Source organism: Rosa chinensis, chromosome 4 (genome assembly GCF_002994745.2).
Source record: "Rosa chinensis cultivar Old Blush chromosome 4, RchiOBHm-V2, whole genome shotgun sequence".
NCBI lineage: Eukaryota > Viridiplantae > Streptophyta > Magnoliopsida > Rosales > Rosaceae > Rosa > Rosa chinensis.
In genome coordinates, this window is record NC_037091.1 from 46,294,745 (window position 1) to 46,316,066 (window position 21,322).

Genomic DNA, 21,322 nt, shown 5'->3' on the forward strand with positions numbered 1-21,322 from the left:
CATCTCATTCAGGACTCAAGTGCATGTGCATGAATTGGGGTTTGCTGAATTGAGCAAGGTCTATGTGTTTAGGGGGAATAAGGAGATTTCCAAAGATCAGATGCTGGAGCAATTGGACCAGCCAAAGGGTGTATAACCAGCCAGAAGGGAGGGGGAGAGAGAGGCAGAAAAAATTACAATAAAAAGGGAGAAAAATAAAAAATAAATAAATAAAGGAAGTGAGAGTATAATAGTCATTTTAGGACCTGTTGTGTGAGAATTAGAAAGAATAAGGGCTTAATTTTAAAATTTTGGACTAAACTATTTCATGGAGCAAAGTACAGGGAGTAACAAGTATTTAGTCAATTAATTTATGTATTGTATTGTAGCCTTTCATGAGCCAATTTTTTTTCACCCTTATAAAGTAGTTATGTGAATACAGCCTTTCACTCGTCTAAATGGGAGGTATGTTGACCTTTAAGGGATTGGTATCTAGGCTACTATGCAGATCGATAATGGTCTATCGAATCAAGTTTAAAGTAGAAGTATCAGAAGAATGAGTCAATTCTGAAATGTAACTACTCACTTGGTTGTTCAAAAGAGGAAGAGATTTTTGTAGGTGAGATATGCATGCATAAGTTTGTTATTTTTCTCTTTTACAGGCAGGTTTTTGTTTGTGGAACTTGTTGTTTTGATGGAGTTGTTGTTTGTGATGATGGTATATCTGCAAACTTATTTTCTGCAAATCTTTTTTAAATGCATTCTATATTGCTCTCTGACTATGTACAATGAACATGATGTGGAGAACATTAAGCCCCAAAGCATGTCTAATCATCAAGATTTTTATCCAATTGGTAAGAAAGCAGAAGTTATTTAATGCATGAAAACTGTGTTTTAGACTTTAGTGGTTCACTTGGTTCTTTACATTACCGGCTTAATTAATACTTACACCTATAAAATGCTTGTGTTATCAGCTAGTAACTACAGAGATACATCCACATGTGGCGCACTCCACTCCATTGGATCAGATATGACACACATGAGAATGAGAGCTAATTCAAATGAACACATTCCAATGAAGAGTGAGCAGACTACTTCAATGAGAAAGGAGCATGGAAACACCCCCACCATCTAGGCTCAGGTGAGTGTCTAGTACTGAAGCTTCTACATATCCATTTTCTGTTAGTTTTCTCCTGCAACTGAGCTGTTTAAACTCTAAGCTAATAAATGTTTTATGGAAACTTTGCAGCCCGAAATTTCAAGAGAGAGTTATGCACATGGTAATGATGAAAACAGAGCAAATGGCAACATAAACTACTGTGATGAAGATGAGAGAATGATGTGCAGTAGTAGGTCGATGTAAGATAAGCGTTCTAGGAAAACAAGCATGGTATAAATATGATTCCAACCTCCTCATGATAGAATGGTTGGCTCTGATTTGTATCACAGGCAATAGGACTAATGAAAGTGCAATATTTTCCCTCTTCTGTAGGTCAAGGAGCCTATTCTTCAGTACACAAAGCGCCAGAAATCTCAAGCCCTTTGAAATTTTTTTTGAATTTGCCAATGTCGCATACCATGGGCTGCCTTTTCTTTGCTAATGTTTAACTACCATTAGAACTTAGATTAGTACACTATTTGGTGACTATATACCAAACACACAACACTATTGGCTGTGCTTTTGTCTAATGTGCCAATCAGAAATCATTTGTTATGATATTTTTTGTGGTTTCTTGATACCAATCATAAATCAATTGTTATTAATGTTACTAACATATTTGTATAAGTTATTTTTAAAATTGTCTAATATTAATCATATGGTCATCCTGATTTATAAAAATTGAAAATTAACAAAAATTTATAAGGACATAATAAGGATTAAAATTGATAACAAGAGCATTTGAATATCATTGTATTACCAAACAATCAATGCAAAATAATTTTTCATGCCCAAATTGGTCATTCCACAAACAAAAGCACAAACCAGTTTGAGTTTACCAAACACTTTGCCGCTGCTTTTGCCATTGCCAGCACTTATAAAAAGTCAGTTTACCAAACACTCAGCTACTTTATTTTTCAGCCACTTATTATCAAAAATAAACATAAACCAGTTTTTCTTTAAAGTACAGCTATGCCAAACACAAACATAATTATTATGGGCCGGTTGGTATCATTAATATTCATTGCCCAATAAAAACCACCAATAAACTAAAACCTGGTATCTGCACCACACCTTATTCCTCCCTCCAAATCCAAACCTCCCAAACCCCCTCACAGAAACACCTACCCCTTTCCTCTTCTCTCTCTCTCCAACCCTAACCAGTCACTAGGGTTAGGGTTTTTCCTGCTTCAAAAATTCAAGCCCTCTCTCCACCAATGGCCAGGTACCGGAGCCGCAGCCGCAGCCTGAGCAGAAGCTACAGCCCCCCTCGCCGGCGTAGCAGAACTCCGCCACGTGGACGCAAGCGATACGACGACGACGAGCCTCGCGACCGCTACCGTGACAGCCGCTCTTACCGAGACCGCCGCTCACCGGCTCCGTCTGGCTTGCTCGTTCGCAATCTTCCTCTTGACGCTAGGTATTGCCTCCTTTTCTACGTGCCTTAGCAATTTTTGTAGGGTTTATGTTGATCATTCTTTAGTTAAAAATCTAATTGTGATTCACATATTGAGGTTATCAAAGCCAAAACCAAAACTAAAACGAAAGTGATGCTTGATTTTCTTTGAATTTGTGATGATAGTGCATTACAAGTTGTTAACATGTTAGTGGGACTGGGACCTGCAATGGAAGTAGTAGGATCGAGGTTTATTAGAAAAGGGGCCGAGTTGCTGTGAAGTGGACTGTTTGCAATAGATTTTTGTAAACGCCGGGATGCTGGTTATGAAAAACTTTCTGGCCTAATGTTTCTCCTGGCCAGTCGAAATGTAGCTCTACTCTTGTGCCAATAGGGAATGATGGGTATTTTGGCTTTAGTTTTTCATTTATGCCTATGGAACCTCGACTGTTGAGTCACCGTGTCTGTCTGTTGGTGTTGTGAGACCGCTAGTTTGGGATTTACCATAGATATGAATAACAGTATATTGACAACAACTAGATTTTATATAACTATAGGCATAATAGTTAACTATATGAATTAAGTTGATTACCGCAAGCCCTTTTAACCCGAAATCTTGAATTTAGAAAATTTTGTAGTACTTAAATTCAAGCCTTTTCTTCTTCTACTTCTTATGTTATTATTGTCATGTCTGAAACCAAATAATTTATTTGTGCAGGTCAGATGATCTTAGGATCCCTTTTGAGCGCTTTGGTCCAGTGAAGGATGTTTATCTTCCTAAGAATTACTACACCAGGTATGGTTTTTTACATTTCATACTTCAGATAATGCTAGCAATCTAATAGAGCTCTTTTCAGCTTTGAGTCGTCTGCATGTGTAACACTCGAACTTCTTGAATTAATACTTTTTGTAAAGTTGAACTTGATGTTCTTATGGATTTTTCCTTGTTAATTGATATGAGACATGATGCTGCAATTTCAAGTTATATTAATTAAGCTATTCCGATATAGGGAGCCACGGGGCTTTGGCTTTGTGAAGTACCGTTATGCAGAGGACGCAGCGGAAGCAAAGCAACAAATGAACCATAAACTTATTGGTGGACGTGAAATAAGGATTGTTTTTGCTGAGGAGAACAGAAAAACTCCCCAAGAAATGCGCACAACAACTCGTGTAAGGTAGGGTGCATTTTACTCCCCCCTTGCAAATCTACCAATCACCTCATGTCTTATTAATTGGAGTTATATGTTTATTTTATAATTTTGCTTTTTTAATCTTCTAAATTTTATTTTATGTTTAGTGGAGGAAGCTCTAGAAGAAGAAGAACTCCACCTAGGTCTCCAAGACGGCAATATCGTTGTGAGTTTGAACTTTTACTTGGGGATTCCAACTATAGACAAAACTTATGCAAAGTCCTTTTTCAGATTATTCTGTGTACTAAATTACCGTTAATCGTTTTTGCTCACAGCCTACTCCCGGTCAGTTTCACCTCTTAGGCGCGACTCAAGGTCTGTATATTATCTCCAGAAGTTTATGCTACATTTTTATAATATTGTAGTTATCTGCACCATATGCGTGGTTGTTTTCTCTGAAAAATTTGCTGTGCTCCTTTTTTGGTGTTAATAGTGATAATTTTGCATTGTTATTTCTCAAGGATGAGTAGATACTGTTTTTTATTTTTTATTTTTTTAATATATATATATTTTTTAAATCATATTGCAAGTTGTTGATTTGTGGAGGCAATAGGGACAAAACACAAAGAGGTACATCAGGCTTAATGTTGGAGCTTGTGTTGTGCAATATTTTAATGATGATGATGGAGCCCTCCATCTTTTGTTGCCATGGTTGAATTATATTGTTGTTATAGCAGTTTGCTGTTATTTGTTTTTTTTACTCAGCTTTTCATTCTTCTTTTCATTTATTTGTTTCTCTCACTCCGTTTTTCATTCTTCTTTTTGGTTAAAATTTTGGTTCTCTCATACCTTCAGAGTTTGAATGGGAGATCTTACTGATCACATGTTTGAAAATTTTCTGTTTCTTCTTTTTTTTCATGGACTTGTGTCTATGGTGATATATTTTGTATACCATGAGAGCTTCTTGACTGAACTCTTTACCTACGGTGATTGCTTCTCTTACCTGTATCAAGTGTCTATTGAATTGTATAATATCTGCTGGTGGCCTTGTTTATGCAGATAGTAAAGTGAAAAAGGAGACTTTTATTGACTTCAGGGTTAATAAAGTTTAATGAGAAAAGAGATCATAAAAGTGATGGCAACTTCTTTACCTTTCTACCAAAGTCTCTGCATAAGTACTATCTTTATGCACCCTCAACTGTCATCTACAAATGGAATTGGGTTTCGTACTCTTATGACTTGAGTTTGTGAGGCTTTCTATGATTGATTGAAGTGACAAGCTAAACTTGGTTTGAGAGATGATTGGAATCATAGTATTCTTTTATTTCTATCTTTTTTTACTAACTGTTAAAGTAAGTTTTTAATAAGAAAATTTGTTAAGTTTGATATCTTGTTTTGCATATACGATCCAGTAAAGAAAGAATATAGAGCTTATAGTTGGCCAAAGAAAGAAATCATCTACAAAGAAAAGAAGCAATTCAAAGATTTTCACCAGTAGAGTATGGTGACATTGTTGAAGGAAAAGATATTATCTGGTTTAGAAAGTTGGGGCAAAGAGAGCTATGAAGTTTTCAGATGCTGATCAACCAGTACTAGCCTAACACTGAGTTTTTGGATCAAGTTTCATATTTTTTGTTCGGAACCCTGAAAAGGTTCAGGTAAAGGTCATATTTTGATGAATTAGATTATGAAGAGGATGTGAGTAGCTATTCTGTTATCTACAACAGATAACTTGTATCAAATATTTACTTGTGGCAACCTTACTTTTGCTTGTGATGAATCTTGGAAGTTTTCCTCTTTGTGAAAAATGGAGATCGTTTTAGTGGGTATCTCTTACTGAATCGAATATATTTGATATCATTCTGGTGATGATTATATTGTAGATTTATTCCATAAAAGTAATGTTGTATGTATTTCTTCCATTGGCAGGGACCATGGAGCTAGGGATCATTATCGTTCCCCCGTGCAGTCTAGATCAATTTCACAATCTCCTTCACCACACGATGAAAGAGACTACAGGCGGTCCCCAAGTTCTAGGGAGAATGGACGGAGTCCACGTGATGAGAGAGACGGTCAGGATCTGCGTGATGAGAGAGTCTATGCACCTAGCAGGTTAAGGAGTCCAAGGGGTAATAGGCACAGTCCTTTGTCACGCTCACGGTCATACAGGTAAGATGCCTCTTCCAGTTAGTACTCTACATAAGACATGCAATTTCCAGTCTTATCATATTATGCTTACTCCAAAGTGAGCCCCCACTGAGCTTGGTCTTAGATCTGAAGAAAACCTTATGAAATATGAGATAATACAATTTGTGTTTTAATACTTTATATTACTTTAAAATAAATATACTGCCAAGTTTAGACGGGGCAGCAACATAGAGCCCAGGTCTGCGAAGCAGGTTTGTGGGATTGTTTGATTAAAAATAGATACGAGCATTTCGATAGTTTTTAGTCTTTACATGCTGCTGTTAATCACTTTGGCTTTCCTCTTCCTTGCTTTTATTGCATTATTTAATTGCAAGACAAATAGTCAAATATATATGAAATAATAGTAACATTTCGAGTCTATTAGGCAAGATACTAAGATGTATTGTAGCTTATGATTAATGTTTGTGTGATATCCTATTTTCTTACATTGCCTAGTAGGTTGATTCTTCAATTTTTTTTCTCTGCAGTCCTCGCTGATGCCTGTCTGATATGCTGCTCTGAAGTGCCATTGTTTGCTGGTTGCTGCTTCAAACTGCGTTAGTTTGCTTAGTAGTAAATATGACTTTGGACCGTGTCAGTTTTTGTTTAATGGATTTATACCATTCACATTGTGTTAAGTCACATGGGAATGTAATTTTTGAAGAAGCTTAATGTGAGTTTGTATTGTTCCGTTTTCTTTTAGAGGCAGTAAATAAGGTGGTTCCAGTTTGACTGATTTCTTTCTCAAACAGCAAAATTCTGCTGTTCGCGTGTTTGGGATTTGCTTTAAGGGGCCAGAGATGCTTTTGAATTAATAAAGAAAATCAGTTATATATATAAATATATTATCAAAATAAAGTAAAATGTCTTCATTGAATGTAATCACTTTTAAGTGATTTTGAGAAGCATTTGACGCTCTATGAAAAAATGCTTTTCGAATTTTTGGAAAGCGCTTTTAAGCATTTCACAAGGTAATCTCAAATAGGCTCCAAGAAAAATTCCAGATGCCTGATTCCATGGGAAGTGGGAAGTGTACCACATTTTGTTCATTTAAGGGCAGACAGTTCAGAGGTTGCGGTCTTAAGTTATGTGGTCGGGTTTACAATGGCCAGGCTTGAGCCATTGACGGGTTAGTACCTCATATGAACCGCCACTGATTTTAGCTTTAGCTCCACATACAGTAACTGGTCAAGCAGAAACCAATTGCTCTCTATACCATTCGATGCAAAGTTGGATCACCAACCCTTCCTGCTACAATAGAAGTAATCCTTTATGCTTAAAAATGTGAAACATTTTCCTGCTAGGAAGCATTCCCCAAGCAAAATTTGGACATACAAATAGAAAACAGCTCAGATCGAAAAACAAGATCTACTGAAATTGTACGCAACAGTATTTGCTCATTGCACACTGCATATATTATTGCAATCATGGTGGGACAAAGAGTATGTTCTCATTCCAATGGGCATTTTTTCTCGAATTCCTCCTGCTCTTTGCGACATAAATCAAATTCATTTGTATTGTAATACATGCATCCAACGTACTCATCCATCTCTTTCGTGCACCTCTGATGAAGATCTTTCAGCCTGCAGGGAGAAATGCCTCATATTTAGACATGTAACAAAACAAATCTTCTCACTGTCCATGCATGTCTGGTGCAAGTGTTAAGGTAAGGTAAGGTGCACATCAGTGTGATGTGATAAGATCTACAGATGCGATAATTTTTACCAATAACCATTGACAATCAACTTTTCACAGAGATCATGCAACTCAAATCACAAAGAATTTAAACTCTATTTTACTGCAAATATAAAATTTCTCATGCAGACTTCAAAAACTTGCTGAAGCAAATGTTGAAACTTGAAAGTCAGTTGACTTTAGAGGCTGCTAGGGAGGCTCTACATATATGTTATACTGATCATACAGTCTGATATAAAAGATAAGGCGAGCAGAATTTCTGTCTTTGTGTTTTGGGAATGCAACTTAAAACTTCAAGTCCTTAGCATTTGGTCTCTGCCATTTTGGCCCACCACCTCATTTATAGGTTTAGGCTTTCTCTAGAAGATCTAGGCGACTGAATGAGCCAACAGGGGGCAATATGTAGGAGAAACATGACTCAGGATGCTACCAATCACACAGAATAATGAAGAAATGTTGAGTGGAAACCTGCATACATGGTCCAGAAGGTAAAAGAAAAGCAATGAAGTGACTGATCAAAAAGATAGTATAATGTGATGAAACCTAGATCAATCTACAGTTTGGGTACGGGGGACTAGTTTTACTAGAAACCATTGAGGAAAACATACAAATTGTCATTCATCGTTAGTTTTCTTTGCAGAAGGGATTTCGTCCTTTCTTTTCATCACAGAACAAAAACCTGTAGTAAATTAGGTTCCAAACAGGTATCCAAAAATCAGCAGCCCAGGAACTTGACGAACTCGATATACATGAAAAACTAATCTAGACCTTAAATCATACTAATAACCTCCTAGCAAGTAGCACCTAGCTTAATGCTCTCAAAGTACATGGTCCCAAAGTTAGCCAGCTGGACCTCATACATTTTGGTATAGCTACTAAACTGGTTTAGATACTCATGCAGTGGCACACACATTTTTCCATTGCAGTTAAGTTTCTTCGATTTCTCATTTCAAAAAAAGGGTAATTCAAAACACATTCTCTGAGTTTCTTCGATTAAGTTAACAAAGATCAACTTTAAGAATCCGCTAATACAATCAAAGCAAGAATTTCTATTTATGCAAAACCAACACTCATATAAAAATATAAGCAAAAATTTGAGGATTCTGTGCACCAAATGAACCACATTGAGCAAGACCAAAATCCCAAACCACACTCAACAACAACCCTAACATTTCAATCTCCTTACTTCTGCAGCATTATCATCTCAGAAACCCACACAATATCGAAGAGCATAAGAAGATGAAAAATTCTCAAAGGAGGGGGGTAAAGGCTTACAAGGTGAGGACGCAGCGAGTGACTTGGCGACCTTGGTCGAGACACTTCTCGGGATTGGGGTCCTTCTTCTTGCACTTGAGGAAGGCCACGTTCTCCTCTTGGCATCTGAACTGAATGTGCTTCGCCGCCGCCGTCAGCACCGCCGACGTCGGGATCGGATCTCCTGCTGCGTCCACCGCGCTCGCCATCTCCTCCGATTCCGAGCGATTCTGCTCACAAAGATTCAACCTTTACAATCCCAAATCCCACAAATTAAATCACAAAACAAACCCCAGATTCTGAAATGCCTCTACCTTTCGGTTTTTCTCAGCTGAGACTGAAAGAGAGAGGAAATGAGTGCTTAGGTTTTTGGTGACAACAAAACTAGTACCAGCTGACTTGGGGAGCCGGAGGACCAAAGCCTAAAAGGTAAGGGCTTTTTAGTCTTTTAAAGGGGCAACGTCCCCAAAACACTGCGTTTTGTGCCGTTTAGGTTTGTTTCTCTTCTGTTTCAGCTCCTCAGACGAAATCAAGGCTCCATTTTTAGGCTCCCTCCTCCTCCTCCTCCTCCTCCAAGAAAGCTTGAACAGTAAGTCTCAATTTCTTTCTATGAAAAGCTTCAATTTTGTTTCTTTATGGTTGTTGCTGCTGTTTTCTACTTGTGTAACGGTTTGGAAGATGTGAAAGGGATTACACCATTCTTGTTCTTAGGTTTTTCAATATCCTAAGGTAAAATGCAAGATGGAAAATTTTGGTATATAAAGTGGTGAAATTTTGATGGGAAACCATTTGAGAGCGTAATTATACTATTTGGTTTTAACTGAGGTAACTATACAAGTATCAAATTGAAGTAAGTAGTATGTGAAGCTCTGAATTATGGTATACAGTCTGTATCAGGGTTTGTTGAGGTTTGTTTGGTTATGTGTTTCTTTTCATGAAATCTGCGAGGTAACAGGATTATTCAGCTCAGGGATTATCAGTTTAGTTACTATCTCTGTGCGATTTAGTTTGCTGACCTGAACAGCATTGCACAAGTGTGTGTGATTTTTTTGGGGTATGATACAGTCTATGCGATAGAGCCTGAACTTAAACTGGGACTTTTTTTTGTTAAAAATGGCGGTTTATTGGAATTTATTTGTACAATAGGGATGAGTTTCTTTTTGTCGAAAATGAAGTGGTAAGACATTTTCTGTGGTTAAATTCGAGCTCGGTTTACTGCCGTTACAGTATCTGTGTTTGTCTTAAGACTGTCATTGAGGATAGTAGCGTACACGGTTTAGATGGTATACAAGGTTATGTGATTGCATATAGAGGATTACAACTTGGGAGATTTTGTGGGCATGTCTATTTGATCTTGTTCGTGGAATCTTGTTGGTGCAGATATCTTTCTTGATTCTTTGCTTGTGTTTATGATTTTCCCCATGTACTTTTGCACTATTTTACACCCACAAATATGTGGGCTCTGTAGGTTACTTTTTCTAAACACAGTTGAGGAATATATATATATAACTGATTCACCATCAGTTCTAAGGGTCTCTAGTCGTGTGTAATGAGGAATTTCTTCACACAGGAATATATATATGCTCTATGTTCAGTATGAATTTTTCTAGATTGTATTGAGGAAAACATATAACTGCTCACAACTTCTAAAATTGGGCAGTCAACAAGCATTCACTTTATCCTGATTTGAATCTTGAATGAAGCCAGATAATGTGATTGCAAGCGGTAGATTCAGCTCTAGATATGTTTCAATTAAAGAGGATGAACATATAAGCACAAAAAGTATTCAATACAAAAGTTAGCCAGCTACAACAACACATACTACAATTTAGTTTGCCTCAAATATTTGTTTATATGTGCTTAAGACATGACATCCACTGAGATAAAGAAATACTACGGTTTTTTTTTTTTTTGGGGGGGGGGGGGTGGGTTGCATCTCAGTCATGGGATCTTGTTGTTGCAGTTTTCTTGATTCTTTGCTTGTGTGTGTTCTTGCCCCCAGCCAGTTTGGACTTTGGAACTATTATACACCCACAAGTATGTAGGCTCTGTGTTATAACTTTGGCATCTCAGTCATGGGATCTTGTTGTTGCAGTTTTCTTGATTCTTTGCTTGTGTGTGTTCTTGCCCCCAGCCAGTTTGAACTTTGGAACTATTATACACCCACAAGTATGTAGGCTCTGTGTTATAACTTATAAATATAGGTCGTGGACTACTTATTTCTATCCTAAATTGTTCTGAAATGTGAGTAAGAATGTGGATAAGGGCCATCTGAAGATTGGTATTTCCATGTAGTAATTTATTGTTTTCTGCAGTGTTACATTTTTAGTTGGACAAATAATATGCCCATCCTTGTTGTAGGGAAACATGTTTTCTATTACTTATTTGATTGACTTCGTGTTGTTTGAATTAAGCAATGGGCGACAAGAAGAAGAAGGCTACGTTGTTCATCCGACTTGTCTCAGCTGCTGGAACTGGATTTTTCTATGTCAAGAAGAAGCCTTCTAGGATGGTAGAGAAGCTTGAGTTCCGAAAATTTGACCCTCGGGTGAATCGCCATGTTCTATTTACAGAGGCAAAAATGAAATGAGCAAGGTGTCCCATATAGATGATATATTTCATTATCATCCTCTATTTTGTTCCCTGTAGACAGTTTGTTCTAAATTTGACTTAGAGCTTACATTCACTCAAGTGCTGTCTATTTGATCACATTGAAAATTTTTCTCTATCTAGCGATAGTTTAATAAGTTTAAATTTTGTGCTGATTGAAACATTGAAGATCTTAAGAATTAATGTCTTGTTTTCTTCTCCAGTAATGTCATCCTTCTATAACTCCTGAGCTCCTATGAGGCCTTATGTGTGTTTGCTTTTTATCAATAGTCCATTAAATTTGACAAAAAGAAGAAGAAGGAAAGAGTTGCTAGTCTTTTTCATGTTAAACCTTTGTTATTTCCTCTCTCTTCTTGGAAGGACAAAGCTTTGGAGAGGAGAGGATTATTCGAAGAAAAAAATTAAAAAAATATTAGTTAAGACAAATAATGAGACAATCTAGCTAGTGAAATTCTACTGAATCCATCTTTGGTGAGAACAAAGGTCGTCACTTGGTCGATTCGAATCAGTTATAGATATTACCAACTTCAAAATCAAAGCTTTCGGTTTCAAAATTGAGTTGTCAATTACCAACCAAAATTTTCAAATTTTAATCATGTCTACCAAATTCGGTAATTCAGTTTTCGGTATTACTAATTTTAGAACAACTAATTATTTGTAATATAAATTAGAATGAACAATACCAGGTTTTTCAATTTTATAGTCGTAAACTTTGTATTCATCTATTTATTATAGCTTTCTTTTGTACATATGACATCAAGTTTAGCCATTTTCAATAAAACTAGGTTATTTAACCATCTTTGACCAAGTTAGCATATGTAGTAATGTTCATACTATTATGAAAATTTTTATGTTTATTTCTTACTATACATTTATGTGTATTGAAAACCATAGCATATAAAGCTAATATTTAGATAATTGGTAGATTAGGTATTTACCAAAACCAAACCAACTGTTTCAATAATTTTTGATTTCTGTTTTGTCGGTCTCGATTACCAAAAAGTTGGTTTATCAAACCTAAAACATTGATTAGTATTCGGTCGGTAATTACCAAACCAAGTGGCAGCCCTACTGAGAACCCATCAACATTCCGATGGATTTTCAGGGAACCGATTCCCTCTAAAAGCTACAAGCAATATGGTACGATACATGAAAAGTAGTGCATGCTTCGAAGTAGTAGACTAAAATCCAAAACTGGTCGGTGGCATCACGGAAGGTGACTGGAGAATGTTCCCGGACATTGGTGGTGTGGAGGATATACAGTGAGGGGTATTGAGAAAAAGAAGGGAAAGAAAAATACGAAGATTAATGGCAAAAAAATTTGAGATGAGGTATGAATACCAAATGAGGAGATTTTGATACAAAGACCTAATTAGAGGCATCCAGAATATAATATGAAAAATATAAATTTAGAATCCCTGGATTAACAGTTTTTTGGTCATCCCGGAATGAATCCGGAGAACCAAATATGAACTACTTTTTAAATATTTTTTTATTGGGTATTGGATTTGATTTGATTTCAATACAGATTTTTAAGATAGCTCTATTTTTCCTAACTCTTCTCAACCAACAATAAGGATGGAGCTTGTTAGGGTCATCAATCAATTATTAAATGCTTCATGGAGGACCGTGGTTTTACAAGAATACGACATTGGTTTTGGCAAAATACAACAGTCTTGCACCAATGAAGAGAAATTCTAGCATAGGGGCTGGTGCACCACGTGGCGGTGCGGCCCTCCAATAAAAAACCAGAAATTTTTCTCCCTTTTCTGAAATTGCCCCTGCTTTTTAAATGTACAATACCCAAAAGACCTCCCTGCTGAGCAGTGATTGGTTTACCGCACCAAGTGGCGGTGCGGGTGCCCCACGGAAGTCTTTCTCACCAATGAATTCAGTTCCACCTCCATCATTGAAAATGTGGATCATGGTGAATGGTCTCCCGCTAGTGTTACATAACCCGATGTCACTTTCTCTGGTGGACTTTTGATGGGACAAGTCACCCGCTTTGTTCAAATGGCCTTGCACCGCAAAAAGGAGGAGCAACATGTTAGGCTAGAGTTGGAGACACGATGATGGCTTGACTATCATCATATGTCGAGCCGGAATTGAGGTTTGTTTTTGAAAGAATTAAGGGGTTTTGGAGGCACTGCGATATATTTGAGCATGATGTCGGTGGCTGTGATAAGCTGCTGTTGAAAGAATTGGAAGAGATGGGAGAAAAATCGTTGTTATTGACCATGGTTGGGTTGTCCCTATTCTCTTCATCTAGTGCTAGGGTTTTGAAAATGAAGGTGGTATCTATTCCAGGTGGTAAGCAGAATTCTAGCAAGAATACGGCTACGAGTTTGAGAGATCATAGGTAGCAATCCTCTTCAAGATGATGAGTTTCACATCTTTCAACAAGATTGAAAAGTTTCATGTAGTTCAATATTGTTAAAAATTATTACACTGCCTCAGCAAAGTGTTATATCTTTAGGAAAATTCGACAATGTGTTAACGTATGACATGCATAAAATTGCCTTAAAAGTGGTAAAATGAGTCCTCAAAATAGTAATATTAGTCCTCAAAGTAGTAACATGAGTCCTTAAAATGATAAATTTTCTTAGTTACCACATGAGTCCTCAAAATAATAATATTAGTCCTCAAAGTGGTAACAGGAGTCCTTAAAGTGGTAAATTTCCGTAGTTTACCATATGAGTTCTGAAAATAATAATATTAGTCCTTAAAGTGATTAAAGTGATAACATAAGTCCTTAGAGGGTTAAAAATATTTGATGTATGAGAAATGTTAACATACCATAGTTTTACCCATATCTTTATTCACATCATGCGATCAACAATGATGAAGAAAGATTGTAAATTGTTATTATACATAGCATGTTACGATATCGTAGCTAAATGGTAGATAGTCATCTCGAAAATTCTACATCTAGTCACATCAAAAGAAAAAATTATTCATAATGACAAAGGACGAAAAACATATTAATTTGGTGGCTCATCAAAAGTAACCTTATACATATGTTTTTAAAGTTTTCCTTTTTTTTATAGCCCACATTCTATGCACGTAGTGAAAAAGATTTCTTATACATTCTTTATTCTCATTTTGTAATTTTTATTTTTTTTTTCTTTTCAAAATTTAATTAACAATCAATAACCTTCATTTTTTGAATTTTAACCAAAATTCAAGTATTTTATTATAATAATTACGAGGCATAATGAACCAATTTTGTTGTATCTGTGGATAATACAATAATGATTTGAAAATTTAAACAAAATTTTCTCGTTAGTATTGGTGCAACAAATTAATTTTAATCTTTTTGTTATATGATGTCCTACATTGAGTGATGTTATTTTGTCTGTACAATAATGATATAATCGTTTTGCACAATTTTTTTTTCGTTAGAAGTTGTTATGAGGCCTTATAAACTTGTTCTTTTTCTTTTTAATTTACATAGTCCTAATGATTATACTTTGTCCGTACAATAATGATATAACTGTTCTACGAAAGATTTTATCGTTAACAGTCGTTAAGGACCGTAACAAACTAGATTCTTCTTTTCTTATACGTTACCTCCGTATCCGTACTATAACACATCATGGTTCTACTCAAGATTTTCTAGTTAAAAATTGTTAGAAAGAGTACGGAATCAGATTTTTCAAGACACTAATGACTAAATTTTAAATAAAGAAAAAAGAAAATGGAAAATGGAGGGTAAATTTGATACAATTAAAAGTGATGACATGGCAAAGAATGGTGTTGCCACATCAGCCACATATTGCAATTTGTCAAAATGGGGTTGGTGTAATGCTGTATTGATGTCTATCATGTATCTATCCTCTAGTGATTTCCTATGACGTGGTCCAATGAATGAGCACATGCAAACCTTGATCCTGAAACATTGGTGCTGGCCATTGCTACAGGTATGGAAGGAGCACTGTAAGCCTGTGCAGGTCTTCCAATTTTGGTCCTGAAGGTCTTTCTTTAACTTCCAAGGCCGATTGGACACTAACTTACAATCCACCACACATTTCCACACACCATAACGCATTTCAGTTTCTCTTTCTCTCTCTGGTTATTTTATTAGCCTCCACTGACACCCTCTCACACCTTTCATCACCACCATCACTGGTTCCTCAGTGGAAACAAACAAACAACTGCTCTCCCTTATTAGTCCCTCAGACCTCATCCAGTTTTCCTCACAACTCTCATCTGTTCTGGGTCCTTCTCCTGTTTGCTCTCCAATCTCAGCTTTGAAGCTCTCTTTCACCTCTGCTTGTTGTTCTGCTACATGCAATGGCTCTCAGCACATTCTCAATCCCAGCTCAGAAACCCACCTCTAACTTCTCATCATCCCATTTCTCTTTTGGACCAGTTCTGCCATGTCCTTACCAACATAAGCTCTTCAATCAGGTTAGCAAAGATGTCTATATCTTGTGAATTCAACACAACCCAACTCATTGCATGGCTCAGGAAAACTGAGTTTTGCTTGCTTTTGTTGGTCATGATTCAATTTAAAGAATTTTTTGTAATTGGGTTTATGGTTGAGGTTCTTGTTTTCGAAATCAGTCTTGTAGAAACTGAACAAAAGCTGTTGCTCAGAGATAAGATCGTTTGTTAATGGTGTTTTTTTTGTTTGTTTGTTGTTATTTGAGACAGGTAAAGAGAAGGCCAATTGGGATTTGTGCTTCACTGTCAGAGAGTGGAGAGTATCACTCACAAAGACCACCCACACCTCTGTTGGACACTATCAATTATCCAATTCACATGAAAAACCTCTCTCTCAAGGTAAATACAGACATAACTGAAAGCCTATCAGCAAATGTTATTTAATAACCGTCTTGTCTTTGCATAGATTTTAATTTAATCTGTTTACGGTAAACTGTTAATTGCAGGAACTCAAACAATTAGCTGATGAGCTGAGGTCTGATGTTATCTTCAACGTTTCGAAAACCGGAGGTCACCTAGGCTCAAGCCTCGGTGTTGTGGAGCTCACTGTGGCTCTTCACTATGTGTTCAATGCTCCTCAGGACAGGATTCTGTGGGATGTTGGTCATCAGGTTTTAATCTTACCTTCTTTGGTTCAAAGCATTTACATATATTGGAAAACATTTGGACTAAAGAATTTTTTCGATATTTCATTGTAAACTGTTTTGATTCATAGTCTTACCCACACAAAATCTTGACTGGGAGAAGAGATAAGATGCACACTATGAGGCAGACCAATGGGTTAGCTGGTTTCACAAAACGGTCGGAGAGCGAGTATGATTGCTTTGGCACTGGTCACAGTTCCACTACTATCTCAGCTGGCCTGGGTAGTTATTCCTTGTCAACAAATCTTTAATTGTTTATTTGTAGGACATAAGCATTTGCATTTGATATACATGCATCGTGGATTTTGTGTCATGGAAAATTTCACAATGTAGCATGTTATCATCACTCATACAGCCGCCTTTTGTCTGATGATCCAATGTCTTGTGTTTCAATGTCTGAAAATGTGGTCTCAACTCAAAATAATTAGATATTGCGATCTTTGGTTATAACAGTTTGGATGTTAATCCACATACAGGAATGGCCGTAGGGAGGGATCTAAAGGGGAAAAACAATCATGTAGTTGCTGTTATAGGTGATGGTGCCATGACAGCAGGGCAAGCTTATGAAGCCATGAACAATGCGGGTTACCTTGATTCCGACATGATAATTATTCTCAATGACAATAAACAGGTTTCTTTACCTACTGCCAATCTCGATGGACCCATCCCTCCAGTAGGAGCTTTGAGTAGTGCTCTCAGTAAGTTGCAATCAAACAGGCCACTTAGAGAATTAAGAGAGGTTGCCAAAGTAAGTATATCTGAAGGCTAAGCATAATTAAGATTCTACAGATCAGAGGCTAAGATTTTAATACTGTATCTGGTCATATGGTTTAACTTTGATCTGATGTTATTGCAGGGAGTTACAAAACAAATTGGTGGTTCTGTGCATGAACTGGCAGCAAAAGTTGATGAGTATGCTCGTGGAATGATCAGTGGCTCTGGTTCAACATTGTTTGAAGAGCTTGGACTATATTATATTGGTCCAGTCGATGGTCACAATGTGGATGACCTCATAGCGATACTTCAAGAGGTTAAAACAACGCAAACAACAGGTCCAGTCCTGATCCACCTTATCACTGAGAAAGGCCGGGGATATCCATATGCGGAGAAGGCTGCAGACAAGTACCATGGTAAATACAGAATTTCATAGAAATAATTTAAATTTTATTGTAGATATGGTCTGCATCTCAGTATAGTCTATCAAAGATGACTAAATTAGCTCTGCTTTTGCTTCTGCAGGAGTGGCCAAGTTTGATCCGGCAACCGGAAAGCAGTTCAAAGCCAATGCTAGCACACAGTCTTACACAACATACTTTGCAGAGGCTTTGATTGCAGAAGCTGAAGCGGACAAAGATATTGTAGCAATCCATGCTGCAATGGGAGGTGGAACAGGCATGAATCTCTTCCTCCGCCGTTTTCCAACAAGATGCTTTGATGTTGGAATAGCAGAGCAGCATGCTGTTACTTTTGCTGCAGGTCTTGCCTGTGAAGGCCTGAAACCTTTCTGCGCAATTTACTCATCTTTCTTGCAGAGGGCTTATGACCAGGCAAGCCGAACATCTTCTTCAGTCTTCAGCTTGATTATCATCTTCTGTCAGAATTTATCATGGTTTCATTTCTTGATACTTATTTCATTAGTAAAAGATAGTTAACTTAAAAAATGATGTCTTCTGGGTTCATGCCACAGGTCGTACATGATGTGGATTTGCAGAAACTGCCTGTGAGATTTGCTATGGATAGAGCTGGGCTTGTTGGGGCTGATGGTCCCACACATTGTGGGGCTTTTGATGTTACTTATATGGCATGCCTGCCAAACATGGTGGTCATGGCTCCTTCTGATGAGGCAGAGCTTTTCCATATGGTAGCCACTGCTGCTGCCATTGATGACCGCCCAAGTTGTTTCCGGTACCCAAGAGGAAATGGGGTTGGTGTGGAGCTGCCAACAGGAAATAAAGGCACTCCTCTTGAGGTGACGTTCAACTGTCTCTGTTACTGTAGTACCTCTATAGAGATGAAATATCTTAATAGTGCATTACTAATTAATTACATGTTTGGCAACTGTCATGCAGGTGGGAAAAGGAAGAATATTGATTGAAGGAGAAAGAGTTGCACTCTTGGGCTATGGATCAGCCGTTCAGACATGTTTGGCTGCAGCAACTTTGGTGGAACCTCTTGGCTTGCGTCTGACTGTTGCTGATGCACGATTTTGCAAACCATTGGATCATGCTCTAGTTCGCAAACTTGCAAAATCACATGAGTTTTTAATTACTGTGGAAGAAGGATCCATTGGTGGGTTTGGTTCTCATGTTGTTCAGTTTCTGGCACTTGATGGCCTTCTTGATGGAAAACTGAAGGTAGGAATATATTGTTATGAAATCCTGACAAATATTATATTTCAGTAACTTGGATTAGCATTGAACTCATCGGATACTCATTTTCATTGTCAATAACTTGCAGTGGAGACCTCTGGTTCTGCCTGATCGGTACATTGACCATGGTGCCCCGGCTGATCAGTTGGCCGATGCCGGACTCACTCCATGCCATGTAGCAGCAACAGTATTCAACATCCTTGGACAAACAAGAGAGGCATTGGAGGTAATGTCATTCTGAGAATAAAGTGTAAATTCTCAGAATGAGTGAGACCTGTCAGGTTCTATATTTTACCTTTCCATCTGTATAAAAGTAGGGACATATATCAGTAAAGAGTAGCATTAGTTGAGGCCAAACTTAACCAACTAGTTGAAGTCACAGAGAGTTTAGTGTCCTATAAAAGCAGGAATGATTTAGTAGACTAGAAGGGGGCTCTTGTGTCTTTTGCATTGGTGTCAACTTATATGTATGTTATGAACTGTTTGGCAATCCAATTCTGAGTTCTCAAATACTTATCCAGTTCTCTGCTAAATCATTGTTGATCCCTAGTTTGGGTGAGAAGAATCCCATCATCACTGTTTTGCACAAGGAAGGTAACTTGGTGATACTGGATGTGCATAATGAATGTCTTGTGTGCACCAAGAAAACAGAAATTTTAACTAAAAAAGAACATCTCCAAAATTTTTATAAATCTATTTTTCAGATATGAAAATACAGCCTATCAGTAATTTTAGCCAAAGATATGTTAATTGCAGCTTATTGCATTATGCCATTATCTGCCCGTCAATTTTATAATAATGTAATGATATAAAATAAAACAAAAGTTCTTTTCATCATCACCCATTCACCACTCACCAACAATAATAAAAATTCTTTGCATCTACATTGTATTCAAAATTATTTTTAAATAGCGTTTTGGACGGAGTGAAGTTGCGGAACGAAAATAAAAAACAATTAGAGTTGGTGAAGCTGTTTTTAAATCTTGATTAATGAAATTTATTTATTTAGCAAATTAAATGTTATTTTAAATTTGTATTCTTCAATTTTCACCCAATTTCATATTTTAAAAAGCGTTTTTTTTTTTTGTTTAACTCTTTGATTTTGAATTTGCCACATAGGTCTCTGCCGGCATCGACATGGCGGAGTGAACAAGCCTATCTATTTCATGTTTTTCAATTAGACGGAAAACTCGAAATTTGACGAACAGAGCGATGTGCAAATCCAGAATCATGCAAATTAAATAAAAGTCCCAATCGACAATTTCAACTACATTTAGGATGCATCTCAGCTTTTTCTCGAGTTCTAGTGAAGATAGGAGTTGTGGAAAAGAGTAGGGAGTGTTGTTATGTATCTTTTTCTAGCATTTAGTGGTGTTAGCTTCTTGGTAACGCTCTTGGCACTGATGCATGCATGTTGGTGATAAAGCACTAGAGACTTTTCTCTGGTACAAATTCCATTCGTTAATAATCTGAATATCTGTCACAAGCAGAGAGGTGGGAAGGTCGATGATGCATCTCCCATCTTTTGACAATATGATGGTGGGAGATGTTGACTGGTTGAGAGAGGAGAAATTAGGTTGTGGTATTTCTATTATTGATTTATTGATGTAGCAGAGGCCAAAGTGGCCACCGGAAACATGTCAATTTCATTGGGCAGACCAACATTAGTTGATTTAGTTCCATGCATAGGTTGATACAAAGGCACTTAGTCGGTAGTGACATGTAGGGCCGGTCTTAAGAACTCTAAATTAATAATAAACAAGATACGAGATTGAAAAAGTTTAAACAAGAACTTCTAATATTCTCTTCCATTGATAAATTTTTGTTCTTTTAGCAATGAGTGAAATTGGGAGCCACTTAAATCATGAAATCGAAGTTGTAGTAAAGGAACACAAGTGTCGTGTTGTTAGGCAAAGTAGTAGAATGCTGCACTCTAGATGACAAGAGGCTGTCCCTTTCAGGTTATTTTTTTTAGCAAACTACAAAGACCCCCCTAGTAGAAGTTCAAAACACAAATAACTCCTCCACTTTTGATTTTATACATCTAAGGACAAAAGTTTACACTTAAGGACATTTTGTCTTTAGTAAGTCTTTTACTTTCCTTAATAGTTATCTCTTCCTTTGGTAAAAATAAAATTGACGGAGCGTAGTGGGCCCATGCTTTTGAATTTGTTTGTTTAATCATATTGCAGGTATAAATCCATCCTCTATACTCGAAGGTAAACGGTTATTTTTACCATTCATAATTTCGATTGTTGATAGACTTGAGTTAATTGCTATCTGCAAAATTACTACTAAGGAACTGCAAAAGGAGAGAGAGAAATTGAGAAAATTAAAAACCTATAGAGATAATCTTAGTAGAGATTCTCCCAATTACTGGGATATTATCTATAGACTACAGACTATAATCTATAGAATAGAAGAGGAGATAGATAATCTCTTAGATGTTCTGG

General features: G+C 36.9%; 4 protein-coding genes across 8 annotated transcripts; 3 read left to right on the top strand and 1 right to left on the bottom strand.

Moving 5' to 3' along the window:
• Window positions 1–2,182: 2,182 nt before the first annotated feature.
• LOC112197068 (serine/arginine-rich SC35-like splicing factor SCL28) lies at window positions 2,183–6,587 on the top strand. Of its 3 annotated transcripts, none has more exons than XR_002935549.2 (7): window positions 2,184–2,558; window positions 3,253–3,330; window positions 3,545–3,709; window positions 3,832–3,890; window positions 4,000–4,039; window positions 4,724–5,322; window positions 5,594–5,734. XR_002935549.2 is itself a non-coding variant. In XM_024337603.2 (7 exons), exons 1-7 carry the CDS (start codon window positions 2,356–2,358, stop codon window positions 6,347–6,349), a joined length of 795 nt encoding a protein of 264 aa, XP_024193371.1. In that variant the 5' UTR covers window positions 2,184–2,355; the 3' UTR covers window positions 6,350–6,587. The 3 variants fall into 3 exon arrangements, 2 of the variants coding, with proteins under 2 accessions (XP_040373919.1, XP_024193371.1); XM_024337603.2 differs by lacking the exon at window positions 4,724–5,322 and adding an exon at window positions 6,340–6,587 and having other exon boundaries at window positions 5,594–5,833; XM_040517985.1 differs by lacking the exons at window positions 3,832–3,890; window positions 4,000–4,039; window positions 4,724–5,322 and adding an exon at window positions 6,340–6,587 and having other exon boundaries at window positions 2,183–2,558; window positions 5,594–5,833.
• A 509-nt stretch (window positions 6,588–7,096) lies between these two features.
• On the bottom strand, window positions 7,097–9,249 carry LOC112197069 (NADH dehydrogenase [ubiquinone] 1 alpha subcomplex subunit 8-B). Of its 2 annotated transcripts, XM_024337604.2 has the most exons (3): window positions 9,115–9,249; window positions 8,822–9,030; window positions 7,101–7,434 (listed from the first exon to the last, which is right to left on the bottom strand). In XM_024337604.2, the coding sequence occupies exons 2-3, from the start codon at window positions 9,007–9,009 to the stop codon at window positions 7,302–7,304; spliced, it is 321 nt and encodes a 106-aa protein (XP_024193372.1). In that variant the 5' UTR covers window positions 9,010–9,030; window positions 9,115–9,249; the 3' UTR covers window positions 7,101–7,301. The 2 variants fall into 2 exon arrangements, with proteins under 2 accessions (XP_040373920.1, XP_024193372.1); XM_040517986.1 differs by lacking the exon at window positions 9,115–9,249 and having other exon boundaries at window positions 7,097–7,434; window positions 8,822–9,101.
• Window positions 9,249–11,612, top strand: LOC112197071 (50S ribosomal protein L33). Its single transcript, XM_024337605.2, has 2 exons — window positions 9,249–9,389; window positions 11,215–11,612. Exon 2 carries the CDS (start codon window positions 11,217–11,219, stop codon window positions 11,388–11,390), a length of 174 nt encoding a protein of 57 aa, XP_024193373.1. The 5' UTR covers window positions 9,249–9,389; window positions 11,215–11,216; the 3' UTR covers window positions 11,391–11,612.
• Window positions 11,613–15,287: 3,675 nt separating this feature from the next.
• On the top strand, window positions 15,288–20,294 carry LOC112198379 (probable 1-deoxy-D-xylulose-5-phosphate synthase, chloroplastic). Of its 2 annotated transcripts, XM_040518400.1 has the most exons (11): window positions 15,288–15,820; window positions 16,067–16,195; window positions 16,303–16,467; window positions 16,572–16,722; window positions 16,977–17,248; window positions 17,357–17,630; window positions 17,740–18,047; window positions 18,188–18,469; window positions 18,570–18,854; window positions 18,958–19,095; window positions 19,989–20,294. In XM_040518400.1, the coding sequence occupies exons 1-11, from the start codon at window positions 15,704–15,706 to the stop codon at window positions 20,016–20,018; spliced, it is 2,151 nt and encodes a 716-aa protein (XP_040374334.1). In that variant the 5' UTR covers window positions 15,288–15,703; the 3' UTR covers window positions 20,019–20,294. The 2 variants fall into 2 exon arrangements, with proteins under 2 accessions (XP_040374334.1, XP_024195260.1); XM_024339492.2 differs by lacking the exon at window positions 19,989–20,294 and having other exon boundaries at window positions 18,958–19,389.
• Window positions 20,295–21,322: the final 1,028 nt, after the last annotated feature.

Coding starts and splice junctions, on each gene's coding strand:
- LOC112198379 (XM_040518400.1), top strand. CDS start 15,704: ATGGCTCTCAGCACATTCTCAATCCCAGCTCAGAAACCCACCTCTAAC. Junction 16,196..16,302: donor TGAAAAACCTCTCTCTCAAG/GTAAATACAGAC, acceptor TGTTAATTGCAG/GAACTCAAACAATTAGCTGA. Junction 18,470..18,569: donor ATAAAGGCACTCCTCTTGAG/GTGACGTTCAAC, acceptor ACTGTCATGCAG/GTGGGAAAAGGAAGAATATT.
- LOC112197068 (XM_024337603.2), top strand. CDS start 2,356: ATGGCCAGGTACCGGAGCCGCAGCCGCAGCCTGAGCAGAAGCTACAGC. Junction 3,891..3,999: donor TCCAAGACGGCAATATCGTT/GTGAGTTTGAAC, acceptor TTTTGCTCACAG/CCTACTCCCGGTCAGTTTCA. Junction 4,040..5,593: donor CCTCTTAGGCGCGACTCAAG/GTCTGTATATTA, acceptor TTCCATTGGCAG/GGACCATGGAGCTAGGGATC.
- LOC112197069 (XM_040517986.1), bottom strand. CDS start 9,009: ATGGCGAGCGCGGTGGACGCAGCAGGAGATCCGATCCCGACGTCGGCG. Junction 7,435..8,821: donor ACTCGCTGCGTCCTCACCTT/GTAAGCCTTTAC, acceptor TTCTCCCTGCAG/GCTGAAAGATCTTCATCAGA.
- LOC112197071 (XM_024337605.2), top strand. CDS start 11,217: ATGGGCGACAAGAAGAAGAAGGCTACGTTGTTCATCCGACTTGTCTCA.